Source organism: Heptranchias perlo, chromosome 2 (assembly GCF_035084215.1).
Source record: "Heptranchias perlo isolate sHepPer1 chromosome 2, sHepPer1.hap1, whole genome shotgun sequence".
NCBI classification, from domain to species: Eukaryota; Metazoa; Chordata; class Chondrichthyes; order Hexanchiformes; family Hexanchidae; genus Heptranchias; species Heptranchias perlo.
The window spans coordinates 65,910,550-65,924,498 of record NC_090326.1 but is presented as its reverse complement, the minus strand read 5'-3'; the positions used below and the strand labels follow the sequence as shown (position 1 = coordinate 65,924,498).

The 13,949-nt window shown below is 40.9% G+C and overlaps 1 protein-coding gene across 1 annotated transcript in view; it reads right to left on the bottom strand.

The window, feature by feature from the left end:
• pde11al (phosphodiesterase 11a, like) overlaps positions 1 to 13,949 on the bottom strand; it is a 211,168-nt gene that overhangs the window by 112,341 nt on the left and 84,878 nt on the right. Inside the window, exons 3-6 of the mRNA XM_067997983.1 lie at positions 9,733 to 9,822; positions 8,098 to 8,238; positions 2,651 to 2,715; positions 202 to 322 (exon numbers count right to left, since the gene is read on the bottom strand). Coding sequence (XP_067854084.1) covers positions 202 to 322; positions 2,651 to 2,715; positions 8,098 to 8,238; positions 9,733 to 9,822 — 417 coding nt within the window. The remainder of the gene's footprint in view (positions 1 to 201; positions 323 to 2,650; positions 2,716 to 8,097; positions 8,239 to 9,732; positions 9,823 to 13,949) is intronic.

The window sequence follows — 13,949 nt, the reverse complement described above, 5'->3', positions numbered from 1 at the left end:
CGATTTGCGTCATTGGGGAACCCAGAAGTGGGCGGGTTGGAGCCGGGCTCTGGATCCGCTCCAGGAATCCCCAATTTTAGGAGCCCCCCCACCACAAACGCACCCGCTCGGCCATCCGAAAATTGACCCCTAGGTCTCTGAGTGTGGGATTATTTACTGTTTGCACAAATGGATGTTTAACTTGTTTCTTAATGTTCTTACCTCAGTGTCAAAGCGAGGATCCTGATACACGTCACTGATATTGACTGGAAGGCCTGTTGATGCAACCAGCTCTGCGATGCTGTTGTTTATCAACCAATCAGAGCAGGATCGTTTCTTCATGCTGGCTTTGACAAGGATTAATCAATATTGAAATTAGAATTTCACCTATATTAAAAAGCCTCTCACTGGCAATCCTTACAGGTTTTGAAACCATCTACAACTTTGAAGCATGCACGTCCTGATTAGATAATAAAGATTGCAGTGTCTTAGAAAATCTGTACTTGACAGAATATAATTCTACCATTGGTGATATATATAAAATACAAAGCTTCAGTTTACTGAAATAACTTAGCAGCGCACACCTTGAAATTCATTCAGAGCCCTCAAACTTTGAAAAGGAATATACGAACATACAAATTAAGAGCAGGAGTAGGCCATTCGGCCCCTCGAGCCTGCTCTGCCATTTGATAAGATCATGGCTGATCTGATTGTGACCTCAACCCTCCTTTCCCATCTACCTACTATAACCTTTGACTCCCTTGTTAATCAGGAATCTATCTAACTCAGCCTTAAAAATATTCAATGACCCTGCCTCCACCGCTCTCTGGGGAAGGGAGTTCCACAGACTCACGACCCTCTGGTAGAAAAAAATTCTCCTAATTTCCGTCTTAAATGGGAGACCCCTTATTTTTAAACTGTGGCCCTTAGTTCTAGTCTCTCCCAAAGGGGAAACATCCTCTCAGCATCTACCCCTTCAAGTCCCCTCAGGATCTTATATGTTTCAATAAGATCACCTCTCATTCTTCTAAACTCCAATGTATACAGGCCCAACTTGTCCAACCTTTCCTCATAAGATAACCCCCTCATCCCAGGACATTTAGTCTTTAAAATATGTATTTACTTTGTAACCACAGTTAATTATTTAAAGAAAACTGATAAGGGAGATTTTCCACTTCAGTCTTCCTGGCATGTACCAGGAGCACGTATCCTTTGCAGTCCTTAAATGTGGCACTGAAGCAGAAAATCTCCCCATTTCAACTTTCATGCTTTAAGACAAACTTTAAAATTATGCTAATAAAAAGCAGAAAAACTGCAAAATCTGAAACAAAAATAGAAAGTGCTGGAAATACGGAGGTCAGTCAGCATCCGTGGAGAGACAGGACCGAACAAGATTCGGAAGCAAGGCCTGCCTGAAATGTCAACCAGTCTCTTCTCTCCACAGACGATGACCGACCTGTTGTGTATTTCCACCATTTCCTACTTTTTTTGCTCTGATCAAAAAACAACTTGTAAAACCTAGTTCATTTAGTTGAAAGCCTCGTGCATCCTTTATTTCTTCCTTACTTGAGAAACTTGATTGATGTCGCTGGCTGCCAATCTTATCATCATCCATCCTCAATTTAAGAAATGTCCATTAATTTCAAGAAGGATATGTGGATATTTTTTTTAACTTTATTTGACAGGAAAGCTTACGACACACCAGGTAAGAGTACATAAGCTAGAAGCTAGTTTTGTCACTGGACCTGTAACCTACCAATGTGCTTGCGAATAGCACACTGCCATGCTGTTCTGATTATGCACTGTCTTGAAGAGCTGTTAAAACAGTTACAAGCAGTCCACAATCTAAGATAAGAAGACATTGCAAGTCATTTTGACACATTTGAGATTCAAACATAATTTTTTATTGAAATTGCATAAATTGCTGCCACAGTTAATTTGAACGTTTGATCTGAAGATCATGTCCAGTGTCACTACAAACTACAGCAGCTTAATTCGGTTCTGTTCAATGGTGTGAACTAGGGCCACACACAACCCTGTTTGTTATTGTAACTCAATGATAAACATGTCGGCCCTGAATTTCTGTGGGGTTGTACTGGCCTCCTGCCATAACCTCAGCCGCAAATCGGCAGAACCCCATGACCACTTCTGTCCATTTTTAGCCGTTTAATGCCATTTCCCTGAGGGTTCCACCCATCTCCCGCTGGAGTTATGGAAACTCAGGGCCATTCTTTCTAAACGTGTTTACGATTCTGCTACAAATAGTGCTCAGAGGAAATTCTCCCCCTCCTCAGAGTTTGATACTAAGTGCAGAAAATGCCTGGTTATTTTCCAATTAATTTAGTAATTTTTGAATTTCTTCAGCAATGAGACAATAACATTTACAATATTCTGCATGCTTATAAACAGTCCGACTGCACAGTGTGATCCGTTGTCATGCGCCTTTTACAAATAAGAATATATATTATTTGTGTTGATGAGACTATTCTTTTCAGTATCTGTGCTAAAGTCCATAATTGGATTGTATCACCTGTTTTATATAGCTTATCCTTATTTAAATTCCTGTAAAATGACTGAACATTTCTATTCATGGTAAGTTTTTTCACACTTGTGTAAGGGAGCTATAATAAAAACCCAATCTGTAAGGTATAAAATCAATTACGTTCCTCACCTAATTTCATTGTCCACACAACACAGTGGAGACATCAGTTCGAAGGTCTGTGAAAACTTCACCACCTATTCGGCAAAGGAACAGCACACTGTAATCCTCCCACACTGACATTTCAGCTTGGAGCGTGAAAGACCATACTGAAGCTGGGCTTGTAGCACAGCTCTGCCAAACAGAACAAAGGTCAGACAACTCTGAACCACACAAACTTGAGGGTCAATCACACTTTTTGATGTCACCTCTCATTCCATGTCAGAGTCCTGCAGCTAAATGCAAGCAGTGTGAGTGATCGAATTTGACCGAAGAAGGTTCATCCTGGCTTGTTTCCAGGTTATTGGAATCGTTTTTGAAAAAAATAAAATCCATGTCTTTTCACCTTTGGTCTGCCTGAACTCCTGTCTCGGGAGTTCAGGGGCCTGGTCCCAGACCTCTGCCAATGCTCCTTTAAGAACAGGCACTGGTAGGCACAAAGGCAAAGCACAGGGATAGAGGGAATTTTGGAAAATGAATCACTTGGGCTACTCTTGTATTTCTCCTAATGGTTGACTCAAAAGCAGCATTGGCAGACAAATCAGATCCCTTGCCTGTGCACTTGGCCTAGGGTTGATGTATGACAGCATGAATCTTTGTACTGGAGTGTGCCAAATCCACACTCTGCTTGCATTAGCTGGGTTTGAAGAACTGGGCGTGGGGAGGGGAGGGGGGGGGGGGAGAAGAGGAGGGGAAAAATGAACTTGAAAGGCTCAAGTAATTAATAAAAGACTGAAAACACAGGCAAATATGTTACAATGAGGTAATAGTTTAGGAATAAACTTATGCAAATTTTTACACAATATCTCAGACCCAAGATATATGCATGCATCTCACAAATATGGGGTAAACCATGAATGAAATAAATTATAGCCCAGGGCTGTAATCAGAAGCAAAAGTAAGAGAAACTGAAATGCTTTAAATTAAAATCCCATGTCCCCAAAATATTTCACTTGTGTTACTGTTGTTTTTCAGACAATTTAGAGATGTGTTTGACGGTGCCTGAGTCCAGGAGTTTCAATGCTGTGGCTTTCATTCAAAGATTTAATTATTGCCAGCAGCACATTATGGGGGAACATAAAAGGAGGAGGCCCTGTGTTTATCACAGGGAGAACTGCGGGACAGTCACACAGCATTCTCCCCGTGATAACACCACATACAAACAATGCAATGACAATTTGGACAAAAATCGCACCATCACTTACACAGTTTTCATGAAACAAAAGTAAAAAGGTTTGTCGGACACTTTCAATAAAGACAGGCACCCTTCAACATTAGTAAGTGGAAGAATTCATTTCAGATTTTGACAAGATCAACTGGTTTGCCAAAGAAAATATTGACCTGTGGGATGTAGTTGCTTTGAAGGTAGATTTGGAAATAAGATAGCACTGAAGGTTTCTCTGGAGATGTTAGCAGTGTTGTCAGAGAAATGTTAAAAGGGTTACGTTGTATTTTTCAAACCAAAAAAAAAAATTTCTCCTGAAGGCACTAAGCTGTACAGCCCATCACCAATGCACTGTAGTTGCAGTACGTATGATCTACAGGATGCACTGCAGCAGCTCACCTAGGTTACTCTGACAGCACCTCCCACCTCCACAACCTTTACCATCGAGAAGGACAAAAGTAGTAAGATCATGGGAACACCAGCACCTCTAATTTCCCATCCAAATGACACACTATCCTGACTTGGTTTTATATCACTGTTCCTTTATTATTACTGGGTGAAAGTCCTAGGAAATCCTACCTAGCACCATTGTAGGAATACGGTCAATAGAAGGACTATAGAGGGGAACCCTCCACCACTTACTCACGGCAATTGGGGATGGGCAATAAATGCAGCCTTGCCATCGCTGCTCATATCCCAAGAATAAATTAAAAGAACAGTCCCAGGGCCAATTCCCAGACTGTGCCAATCTCAACTGACCGTCCCCTGATTCTCATTCTTCATGTATAAGTCTAGACAGTGAGTGTCGCCATCTCATTCGATCATGGAGCCCCTATCTGTCTCTCACTAGAATCCTCTCAAGATATATCATGCTCCTTTATTGTTCATAATCAATAGAGAATACGTATAAAATACCTCGTCCCTGAAACTTCCGGTCTCTTGTCTTAACTCCAAAGGGGAAACTGGCGAAACCCACAAGGAAACAATGGGATCGGCTGAAAACACATGGAATTTTAGACCCCTCGTCTATAATATGCAATTCACCATTAACATTATTGTTATACAGGCCCAAAAGACATTACAATATTGATGGTCAGTTCTACTTTTAACCCAAATGAATATAATTTCAAATTGTATGTCTCTGAAATGGAGATCTGTCTTAGTTTAACAAGAAGCAAACACATATACATATATGTATATATAGAAAACTGTAATCTGCAGGATTAACATGAACGCCTAATCTCACCATTAGAGAATAACTCGTGATGGAGCAGATAAATAATATCCCAACGGAGTTATGTCTGATGTAAAATGTGGTATGGATTCTTGTAGCAGGTGAACATTTTCTAGTCTCTAGAAGCTTTCCAAATTTTGGAACGTTCAGATGAATATTTAAGGGGAAGGAGTTTTAATCATTTGTACATATGATAGTGTGGTAAAACATGGACTGCAGTAGATAAATCTCCGGGACCTGATGAAATGTATCCCAGGACGTTATGGGAGGTTAGGGAGGAAATTGCGGGTCCCCTAGCAGAGATATTTGAATCATCCACCGCTACAGGTGAGGTGCCTGAAGATTGGAGGGTAGCAAATATTGTGCCTTTGTTTAAGAAGGGCGGCAGGGAAAAGCCTGGGAACTACAGACCAGTGAGCCTGACATCTGTAGTGGGTAAGTTGTTAGAGGGTATTCTGAGGGACAGGATCTACAGGCATTTGGAGAGGCAGGGACTAATTAGGAACAGTCAGCATGGTTTTGTGAGAGGAAAATCATGTCTCACGAATTTGATTGAGTTTTTTGAAGGGGTAACCAAGAAGATAGATGAGGGCTGTGCAGTAGACGTGGTCTACATGGACTTCAGCAAAGCATTTGACAAGGTACCGCATGGTAGGTTGTTACATAAGGTTAAATCTCATGGGATCCAAGGTGAGGTAGCCAATTGGATACAAAATTGGCTTGACGACAGAAGACAGAGGGTGGTTGTAGAGGGTTGTTTTTCAAACTGGATGCCTGTGTCCAGCGGTGTGCCTCAGGGATCGGTGCTGGGTCCGCTGTTATTTGTTATTTATATTGATGATTTGGATGAGAATTTAGGAGGCATGGTTAGTAAGTTTGCAGATGACACCAAGATTGGTGGCATTGTGGACAGTGAAGAAGGTTATCTAGGATTGCAACTGGATCTTGATAAATTGGGCCAGTGGGCCGATGAATGGCAGATGGAGTTTAATTTAGATAAATGTGAGGTGATGCATTTTGGTAGATCGAATCGGGCCAGGACCTACTCCGTTAATGGTAGGGCGTTGGGGAGAGTTATAGAACAAAGAGATCTGGGAGTACAGATTCATAGCTCCTTGAAAGTGGAGTCACAGGTGGTAGTGAAGAAGGCATTCAGCATGCTTGGTTTCATTGGTCAGAACATTGAATGCAGGAGTTGGGATGTCTTGTTGAAGTTGTACAGGGCATTGGTGAGGCCACACTTGGAGTACTGTGTACAGTTCTGGTCACCCTATTATAGAAAGGATATTATTAAACTAGAAAGAGTGCAGAAAAGATTTACTAGGATGCTACCGGGACTTGATGGTTTGACTTACAGGGAGAGGTTAGACAGACTGGGACTTTTTTCCCTGGAGAGCAGGATGTTAAGGGGTGATCTTATCGAAGTCTATAAAATAATGAGGGGCATAGATAAGGTCGATAGTCAAAATCTTTTCCCAAAGGTAGGGGAGTCTATAACGAGGGGGCATAGATTTAAGGTGAGAGGGGAGAGATACAAAAGGGTCCAGAGGGGCAATTTTTTCACTCAAAGGGTGGTGAGTGTCTGGAACGAGCTGCCAGAGGCAGTAGTAGAGGCGGGTACAATTTTGTCTTTTAAAAAGCATTTGGACAGTTACATGGGTAAGATGGGTATAGAGGGATATGGGCCAAGTGCAGGCAATTGGGACTAGCTTAGTGGTATAAACTGGGCGACATGGACATGTTGGGCCGAAGGGCCTGTTTCCATGTTGTAACTTCTATGATTCTTCTATGATTCTAATAAAGATGAGGAGAAAGGAAAAGCATTCTGTAATAGGAACTATTGAAATGGCCAAATTGAATTTTAGCTGGGTTTCACAATAAGTTGCAATGGAATAAAGTGGGAAACATTCACACACAAAAAAAAATCATATTGTGGTTACAGTCTTCGTGTGATCATTTGCAAAGTGTCATGGCACAAAATCATAAGTGAAAATGACTGGGAAGACAATAGCTTGCTAAATAACATTAATTTTAATACCGTGCCAGAGTCAGGGAAGTGGGAACTCATCATGCTACACCACTTTCAGTGCTATAGTACTCCAAAAGTTGTCGTCTGATTTTTTTAGGAACTGAGTTGAAACTGTCTTATCTCATTGCCCATGTAAGATCTTTACGTCAGTAGACTGCCGAGACTATCACTGTATCAGTCTGAGCTGGATTTCAATCTGTGCACCAGATATAGATAGTGTGTGAAAAGAGAGAAAATGTTGAAAGAACTCATAGAATCATAGAAAGGTTACAGCATGGAAGGAGGCCATTCGGCCCATCGAGTCCGTGCTGGCTCTGTTATGCGCGAGCAATCCAGCTAGTTCCACTCCCACGCCCTATCCCCATAACCACGCAATTTTTTTCCTTTCAACTACTTATCCAGTTCCCTTTTGAAAGCCACAATTGAATCTGCCTCCACCACCCCCTCGAGCAGTGCATTCCAGATCCTAACCACTCGCTGTGTAAAAAAGATTTGCCTCATGTCACCTTCTTTTGCCAGTCACCTTAAAAAAATTACCTAGTTGGCTGTAGTCACTATTGCAATGTAAGGAAACACGGCAAACAATTTGTGCACTGCAAGGTCCCACAAACAGCAATGAGATAAATGACCAGATAATCTGTTTTAATGTTGATTGAGGGATATATACTGCCAGGACACCGGGGGAGAACTCCTCTGCTCTTCTTTGATTAGCGCTATAGGATTTTTTACATCAGCCTGAGAGGGCTGATGGAGCCTCGGTTTATCGTCTCCCTCTACTACACTGTTAAGCATCAGCCTAGATTTTTGTGCGCAAGTCTCTGGGGTGGAACTTGAACCCACAACCTTCTGACTCTGAAGTGAGAGTGCTACCACTGAGTCAAGGCTGAACTCAAATGAAATCTCAGTAAAAACTATAGACCACCAATCATGTTCTTCTCATGAAATGTTATGTTACTGTGGGCTGATACAAAGAAAACCAATAAAACACTTACAGGAGATTCAATATCTTCCAGCAGGAGGACAGAACATCGTTCACATTGCAGCAGGGTCATAGCTCGCTGCATGATCTTCCTGACAACCTTCTCCAGATCAGTTTGCTCTTCAAACAAGTAATTGACAACCTCTAGCAATGCCTGAAACCATCGTTAATGGAGTTAATACGACCAGCAACAAACATTAGGTCAATAGGACAGCATAAAACTCCCAGCTAGCAGCAAAAAGGCCTTGATTTGAAAATCAACCAAATGCACATTAACTTAAAGCACAGCATCTAAGGGACAGAATGACTGGGATAAGGAAAATGACCAGAATTCCCATTCCATTTCAAAGGGGAGTAACAGGCTATTATTCTTTTAGTTTGACTTGTGCAATTTTAAACAACTAGGATAAATGCAGATATTTTCACCCATATATCGCTTTATCCTGTTTAAACATCTCAAAGTGCTACATGGAGCGAATTATTTTTCAAGTGCACTGAATGTTATATAAAGCAAGTGCAACAGCCATTCTGTGCCAGCAACGTCCTACAAACAGCAATGAGACGAATGACCAGTTAATCTGCTTTTGGTGGTAAATGGAAGGAAGAATATTGACCAGGACATTGAGAGAACTTCCTGTTCTTCTTTGACTAGCATCATGGGATCTTTAATGCTCACTCTGACCATTGGAGAAAGCAGATGGGACCTCGGTTTAACATCTTATCTGAAGAACGACACATCTGACAATGCAGCACTCCCTCAACACTATACTGGAGTGTCAGTGTAGGTTACGAGTTGACAACAATAATTTAGTAGGTTTTGGTGGGGGCATTGCTTATTTTTTTAAATTCGTTCACGGGATGTGGGCGTCGCTGGCAAGGCCGGCATTTATTGCCCATCCCTAATTGCCCTTGAGAAGGTGGTGGTGAGCCGCCTTCTTGAACCGCTGCAGCTCATGTCTACTATGAGCTTAAAATGTAAAAAAAAAGTGCAAAAATAACAACATTTATGTGCAGGAGTACAATGCCTGTTTCTTTTTAAACCAACAAGATAACGTTTCACTTCCTGCCTCATTCCATCCTTGAAGAAAGATGAAAATTCTGGTCTTTTTTCTCCTCCTTGTGAAACATTAGCAATTATAGAGTGGTACTGAGGTGAAACCCTTCAACTCTACAAATCGATTATTAGACTTGAATATACTACACCAATCACAGTGTTAACCTATGGGTCTGGGTGCTATTTACATAATAATCAGCTTGAAGCATCTATCACCCCAATAGAATTAGTACAAATTCAGCAAGAATATTTATTTATTTGATTTATATACAAGCAAATAAGCTTTGCTAATAAAATATTTTAGTCTTGATTATTTTGAGAAGCAAAAAGCTATTTTTAGACTGTCGGTGGGTAATTTTGACTTTGAGCGATAGTGTAAAATGGGCAACATTGATTCAATCGCATGTTATACATTTTTCCCGCTTTTCATTTCCATTGACGTCAATAGAAATTAAAATTGGGAGAGATGTATAATGGGTGACTGAAGCGATATTGCCTGATTTACACTATCACTCAACGTCAAAATGACCCCTTCTGCATTTTAGTTCAAACTTTGGACTATTAAATAACACTGGTCATGCTCAGAGTACATACCCTGCTTCTATCATATTCCTTGCGGGATGCTGCAAAGAGTTTGGCATTAGAAATGGATATTCCACAGAATGGCAAGTACGTCTGCAATACCTGGAAAAAACAGAAACAGTAGTCCATCATCACATTCTACCAGGAATCTGGGCATGAGTCCAGCAATATTAATGGATGGAAAATCATGAGGAGCATGCTCATGAATTTCGAACATGTGCTCCCGCCAGGCAAAGCTCTGCACTGACAGAGCGCATTCGGAAACTTACCCTCTCATTGTCATCTTTATAATTAAAAGGCTTCTCTCAAGGGTGTCACACCTCCGAGCATCACTCATCAAAACTATCACACCTTAAAACCATGGTACGTTCTTAAGAGAAAAAAATTGTGATCGGCTTAAATTGACACTATCTTTAAGCTAACCATGCTAATGAGCTCAAATATCCCACTGACTAAATGTGAAGCAATAAAAAAAAAACATTTTGATTCACTAAACAGGTAGAAAAGCTTCCAGTCTGCACCAGAAAATAATTCAACCAAATCACAAGAAGATTTTTCAAACCAATCAAATTGCTCAGTTAATTCATATTTTTTAGTGGCCATTTGCTTTGTTCACACAACTCAGCATACACAGCTAAAAATAACATTTATAACACAACAAACAAATTAAAAATTATACAGTTCTAAAAGTCAGTAAACTTATCCATAAAATTGGCCATTTGATGATTGAATGCCGGAAAGAAGTTTCTCGTTCACAGGCCTTGTCCTCTGTCTGGGCTTGGGATTGGGTTTGAAATATGCTTCAATTCCAGAGTTGCAAATTTTATCTGGACATTAGGTGGCTGGGGATTTCCAGTTTCTGTTGACAAATCCTATGTGTGTGAGATAGGTGCATCATGGAACTTGTCAGAAAGAAAGTAGTTGCATTTATATAGCACCTTTCATGTCCTCTAGATGTCCCAAAGCACTTCACATCCAATGAACTACTAATGAAATGCAGCCACCATCAGTTCATAGGCAAACACAGCAGCATAATTCACATACATCAAGGTTCCACAAACAGCAAATGAACAAATAAGCAGTTTTGATGGTAATGGCTGAGGAATGAATATTGACCAGAACTTCCTGCTCTTCTTTAAATAGTACCATGGGATCTTTTACATCCACCTGACAGGATCTTAATTTAACAGCACATCCAACGTACAGAATCTCTGACAAAGCAGCACTCCCTCACTCCTAATACCTGCATTATATGCTCAAATTCCTAGAGGGGGGCTTGAACTTACAACCTTCTGTTTCAGAGGCAAAAGTGCTATCAATGAATCCATCTGAGACTTAGCTGTCACCCTGACTCTGAGGAATGATAATATTCAAAGTGCACAGTGACACCTTGTGTGGCTTGACAACCAGGGAGAAAATTTACAAATATCAACTGAGTTTTATACAGTTTAAGCCTTTAAGTAAAAATTCTGAGCTCACGGTGCTGTTTGGAATGAGGTTTTTGGTGTCACTGAGGGGCACTGAACTTTGTGTTTGGGCTGGAGGAAGGTGTTGAGGAGGCAGTTTGATGTCGAACTCATACACTGCAGTCAGAGTGAGTCAGTCTGTCAGTCAGCCAGACCTGGACCTTGGCGAATGACCAAGTGCTCAAGGTGCTGGTTATTGAAGTCTCAATAGTGGGAAAAATATCTCTTTGGTGGAGTGCTACATCAACAACAAGCTTCAGCAAGGACTAAAAGACCATTGGTGGGAAATACTGAAGGGAAGAAAATCTATCCTTTTTCATTGTGCAAATCAATGGAAAAAGGAGCAAGGCTTTGGGGAGGAAGGGAGGAAGGAAGAATAAGCAAATAAAGTGCTTGAATTTTAAGCAAATACTGAAAATCCATATGGGGAGTTGAGTAAAAAAATAGTATAATGTAAATCACTGAGAGCTGCCAGCGTTCAGAGCGCACACAGGAAGGTCACAGCTGGGGGGCTACAGAGGTGGGGATTCCAGCAGCTCCTCCGTGAAATCAGGTCCCAAAGGGCAGGGAGGCAATCCGGAAGAAAAGCAATGAATGGCTTACAGTGGGCCTGAAGATTTTTGTGGCCCCACAAAAATCACTGCAAAGAATCTTTTGGGGCTGTTATCTGAGCAGCTCCAGCAGTTCCTTTAAGAACCGCCAGATAGACCACTCAACACTTGGTACCAATGGGCGGAGCAGGTACGATGCACGCACCACCCATTGATAAACAAAAATGGCATCAGGCTCCTACAACCGGTGTAGGATCCCTATTTAAATATTTTAATGAAGCTCCTGCCTATTATGGGCTGGAGTGCTGGCCACCCATTTAAAGGTCTGCCTGACAATTGCATTGGGCTTGAGCATCCGATGGCCAGGCAATATTTTCAACTGCTGGCTGGCCAGTTTTCCAGCGTAAACAGGGTGGGCTGCCATTGAATGTCACTCCCATTATATCTGAGAAACCCTGTACCTTTCAGTGACAGTAAGCTGTGTAATATTTTATCTCATATCAATCATATGGTATATTGCTTCAGTGAATTTGCTGCATTCTATTAAACCTATTGAGAAACACTGTTGCATTAAGGCCACAACTGAGTGCAGTATCAGAAATTACATTCCAGATTTCAGAGTGCCCACAAGCAACGCTGTGGGAAATCTACCAGTTCCTTGTAATACTTACAGTATTAAAAAGACAAACTGACAAATTTGAAGTAGCTCGTTGGTGTATTATTAACGTATGTTGGTTTTGGAGTTGTACTTGCCTCTACATAGAAACATTAAGAACAGGAGTGGGCCATTCAGTGCCCCGCCATTCAATTAGATTATGGCTGATCTGCACCTTAATTCCATTTACCTGCCTTTACTCCCTATCCCTTGATACCCTTATTTACATTATTGTTTTTATTGTTTCAATAAGAGAAAAATAAAGCTTATCGAGAAGTGAAATACATTTTTTGAATAAAGATGTAAAGGTATTTATATTAGTTTCTTATATCATTTTTCTTGCCGCTAATAAACAGGATATGACTAGTTTGGTTTTGTGTAGCTAAGTTTAATTTCAATATATGATATTTTCAAAATAGCATCAAAAACCAGTAAAAACTGCTTCATGTAACCCTTTGCCTACTACATACAGATTACTATTGCACATTCTAATGGTTATTTAGACCCTTGGCAGGATAAATCTCAAAATGTCCCTTTGTATGTCGTAGCCCCAATTAAAATAAAACTACTACAGTAAAAGCTAGTAAACTGCAACTTATTTCGAAGCACATGCAATTTGCTGTTTCAAATGTGCATCATGGTGCATTTATTGACTTTAAATTTAGGAATTCCCTTCCTAAACCTTTCCGCCTCTCTACCTCTCTCTCCTCCTTTAACATGCTCCTTAAAACCTACCTCTTTGACCAAGCTTTTGGTCACCTATCCTAATATCTCCTTATGTGGCTCAGTGTCAAATTTTGTCTGATAACGCTCCTGTGAAGTGCTATGGGGAGTTTTACTACCTTAAAGGTGCTATATAAATGCAAGTTGTTGGTGTTGGTGTTGTTGTTGTTGTTGTTTGAAGTCCATTTACTGTTGCATTCATGCCTCAGCCAGTTTATCCAACCATACAGGCATGAAAGTTCCCAGAGCTTTGGATTTCCCAGTCTGTACTGTAAGCTAATCTCAGCTGGGCTGGTGATCATACTGTTGCAATTGCCCTCAGCACCCACCTCAAGTGCTGGGAGCGGAACATCATCCAGGGATTCAGCTCCCGATCGATAACTTGTGACCCCTTTTTAAAAGCGCGTGTACGGACATTGAGTGAGGCCAGGATCAATGTCAGCTGTGATGTCCCCGTGGTTGAATAGCCTGTTGACACTCACTGTCAAGCCCCATTCAAGAATTATAGCCACTTGAATCGAAGGCCTGAGGATGGCCATCTCCTGTGGAACTGTACCTTAGCAAGGAGTCAATTCCTTGAGAAGAAAAAAAACGTGGCAAGAAAAAGGAAGGAAATAATTTATTGCTATTTGTTAATGAATTCATCTCTGTTTGAACACTGTCTACCTCCCTTACGCTTATAATTTAGCCGCATAACTTTATTATCTGCAAATCTTCGAATATTAAAAGAAGCACTCTCCTCCAAATTGTTTATGAATAGTGTGAACAGCAGGGAGACCCAGAATGGGCCCTTTAGTATTCAGGTTTGCTAATTTGCTGTTTGTCCTGTAAGCT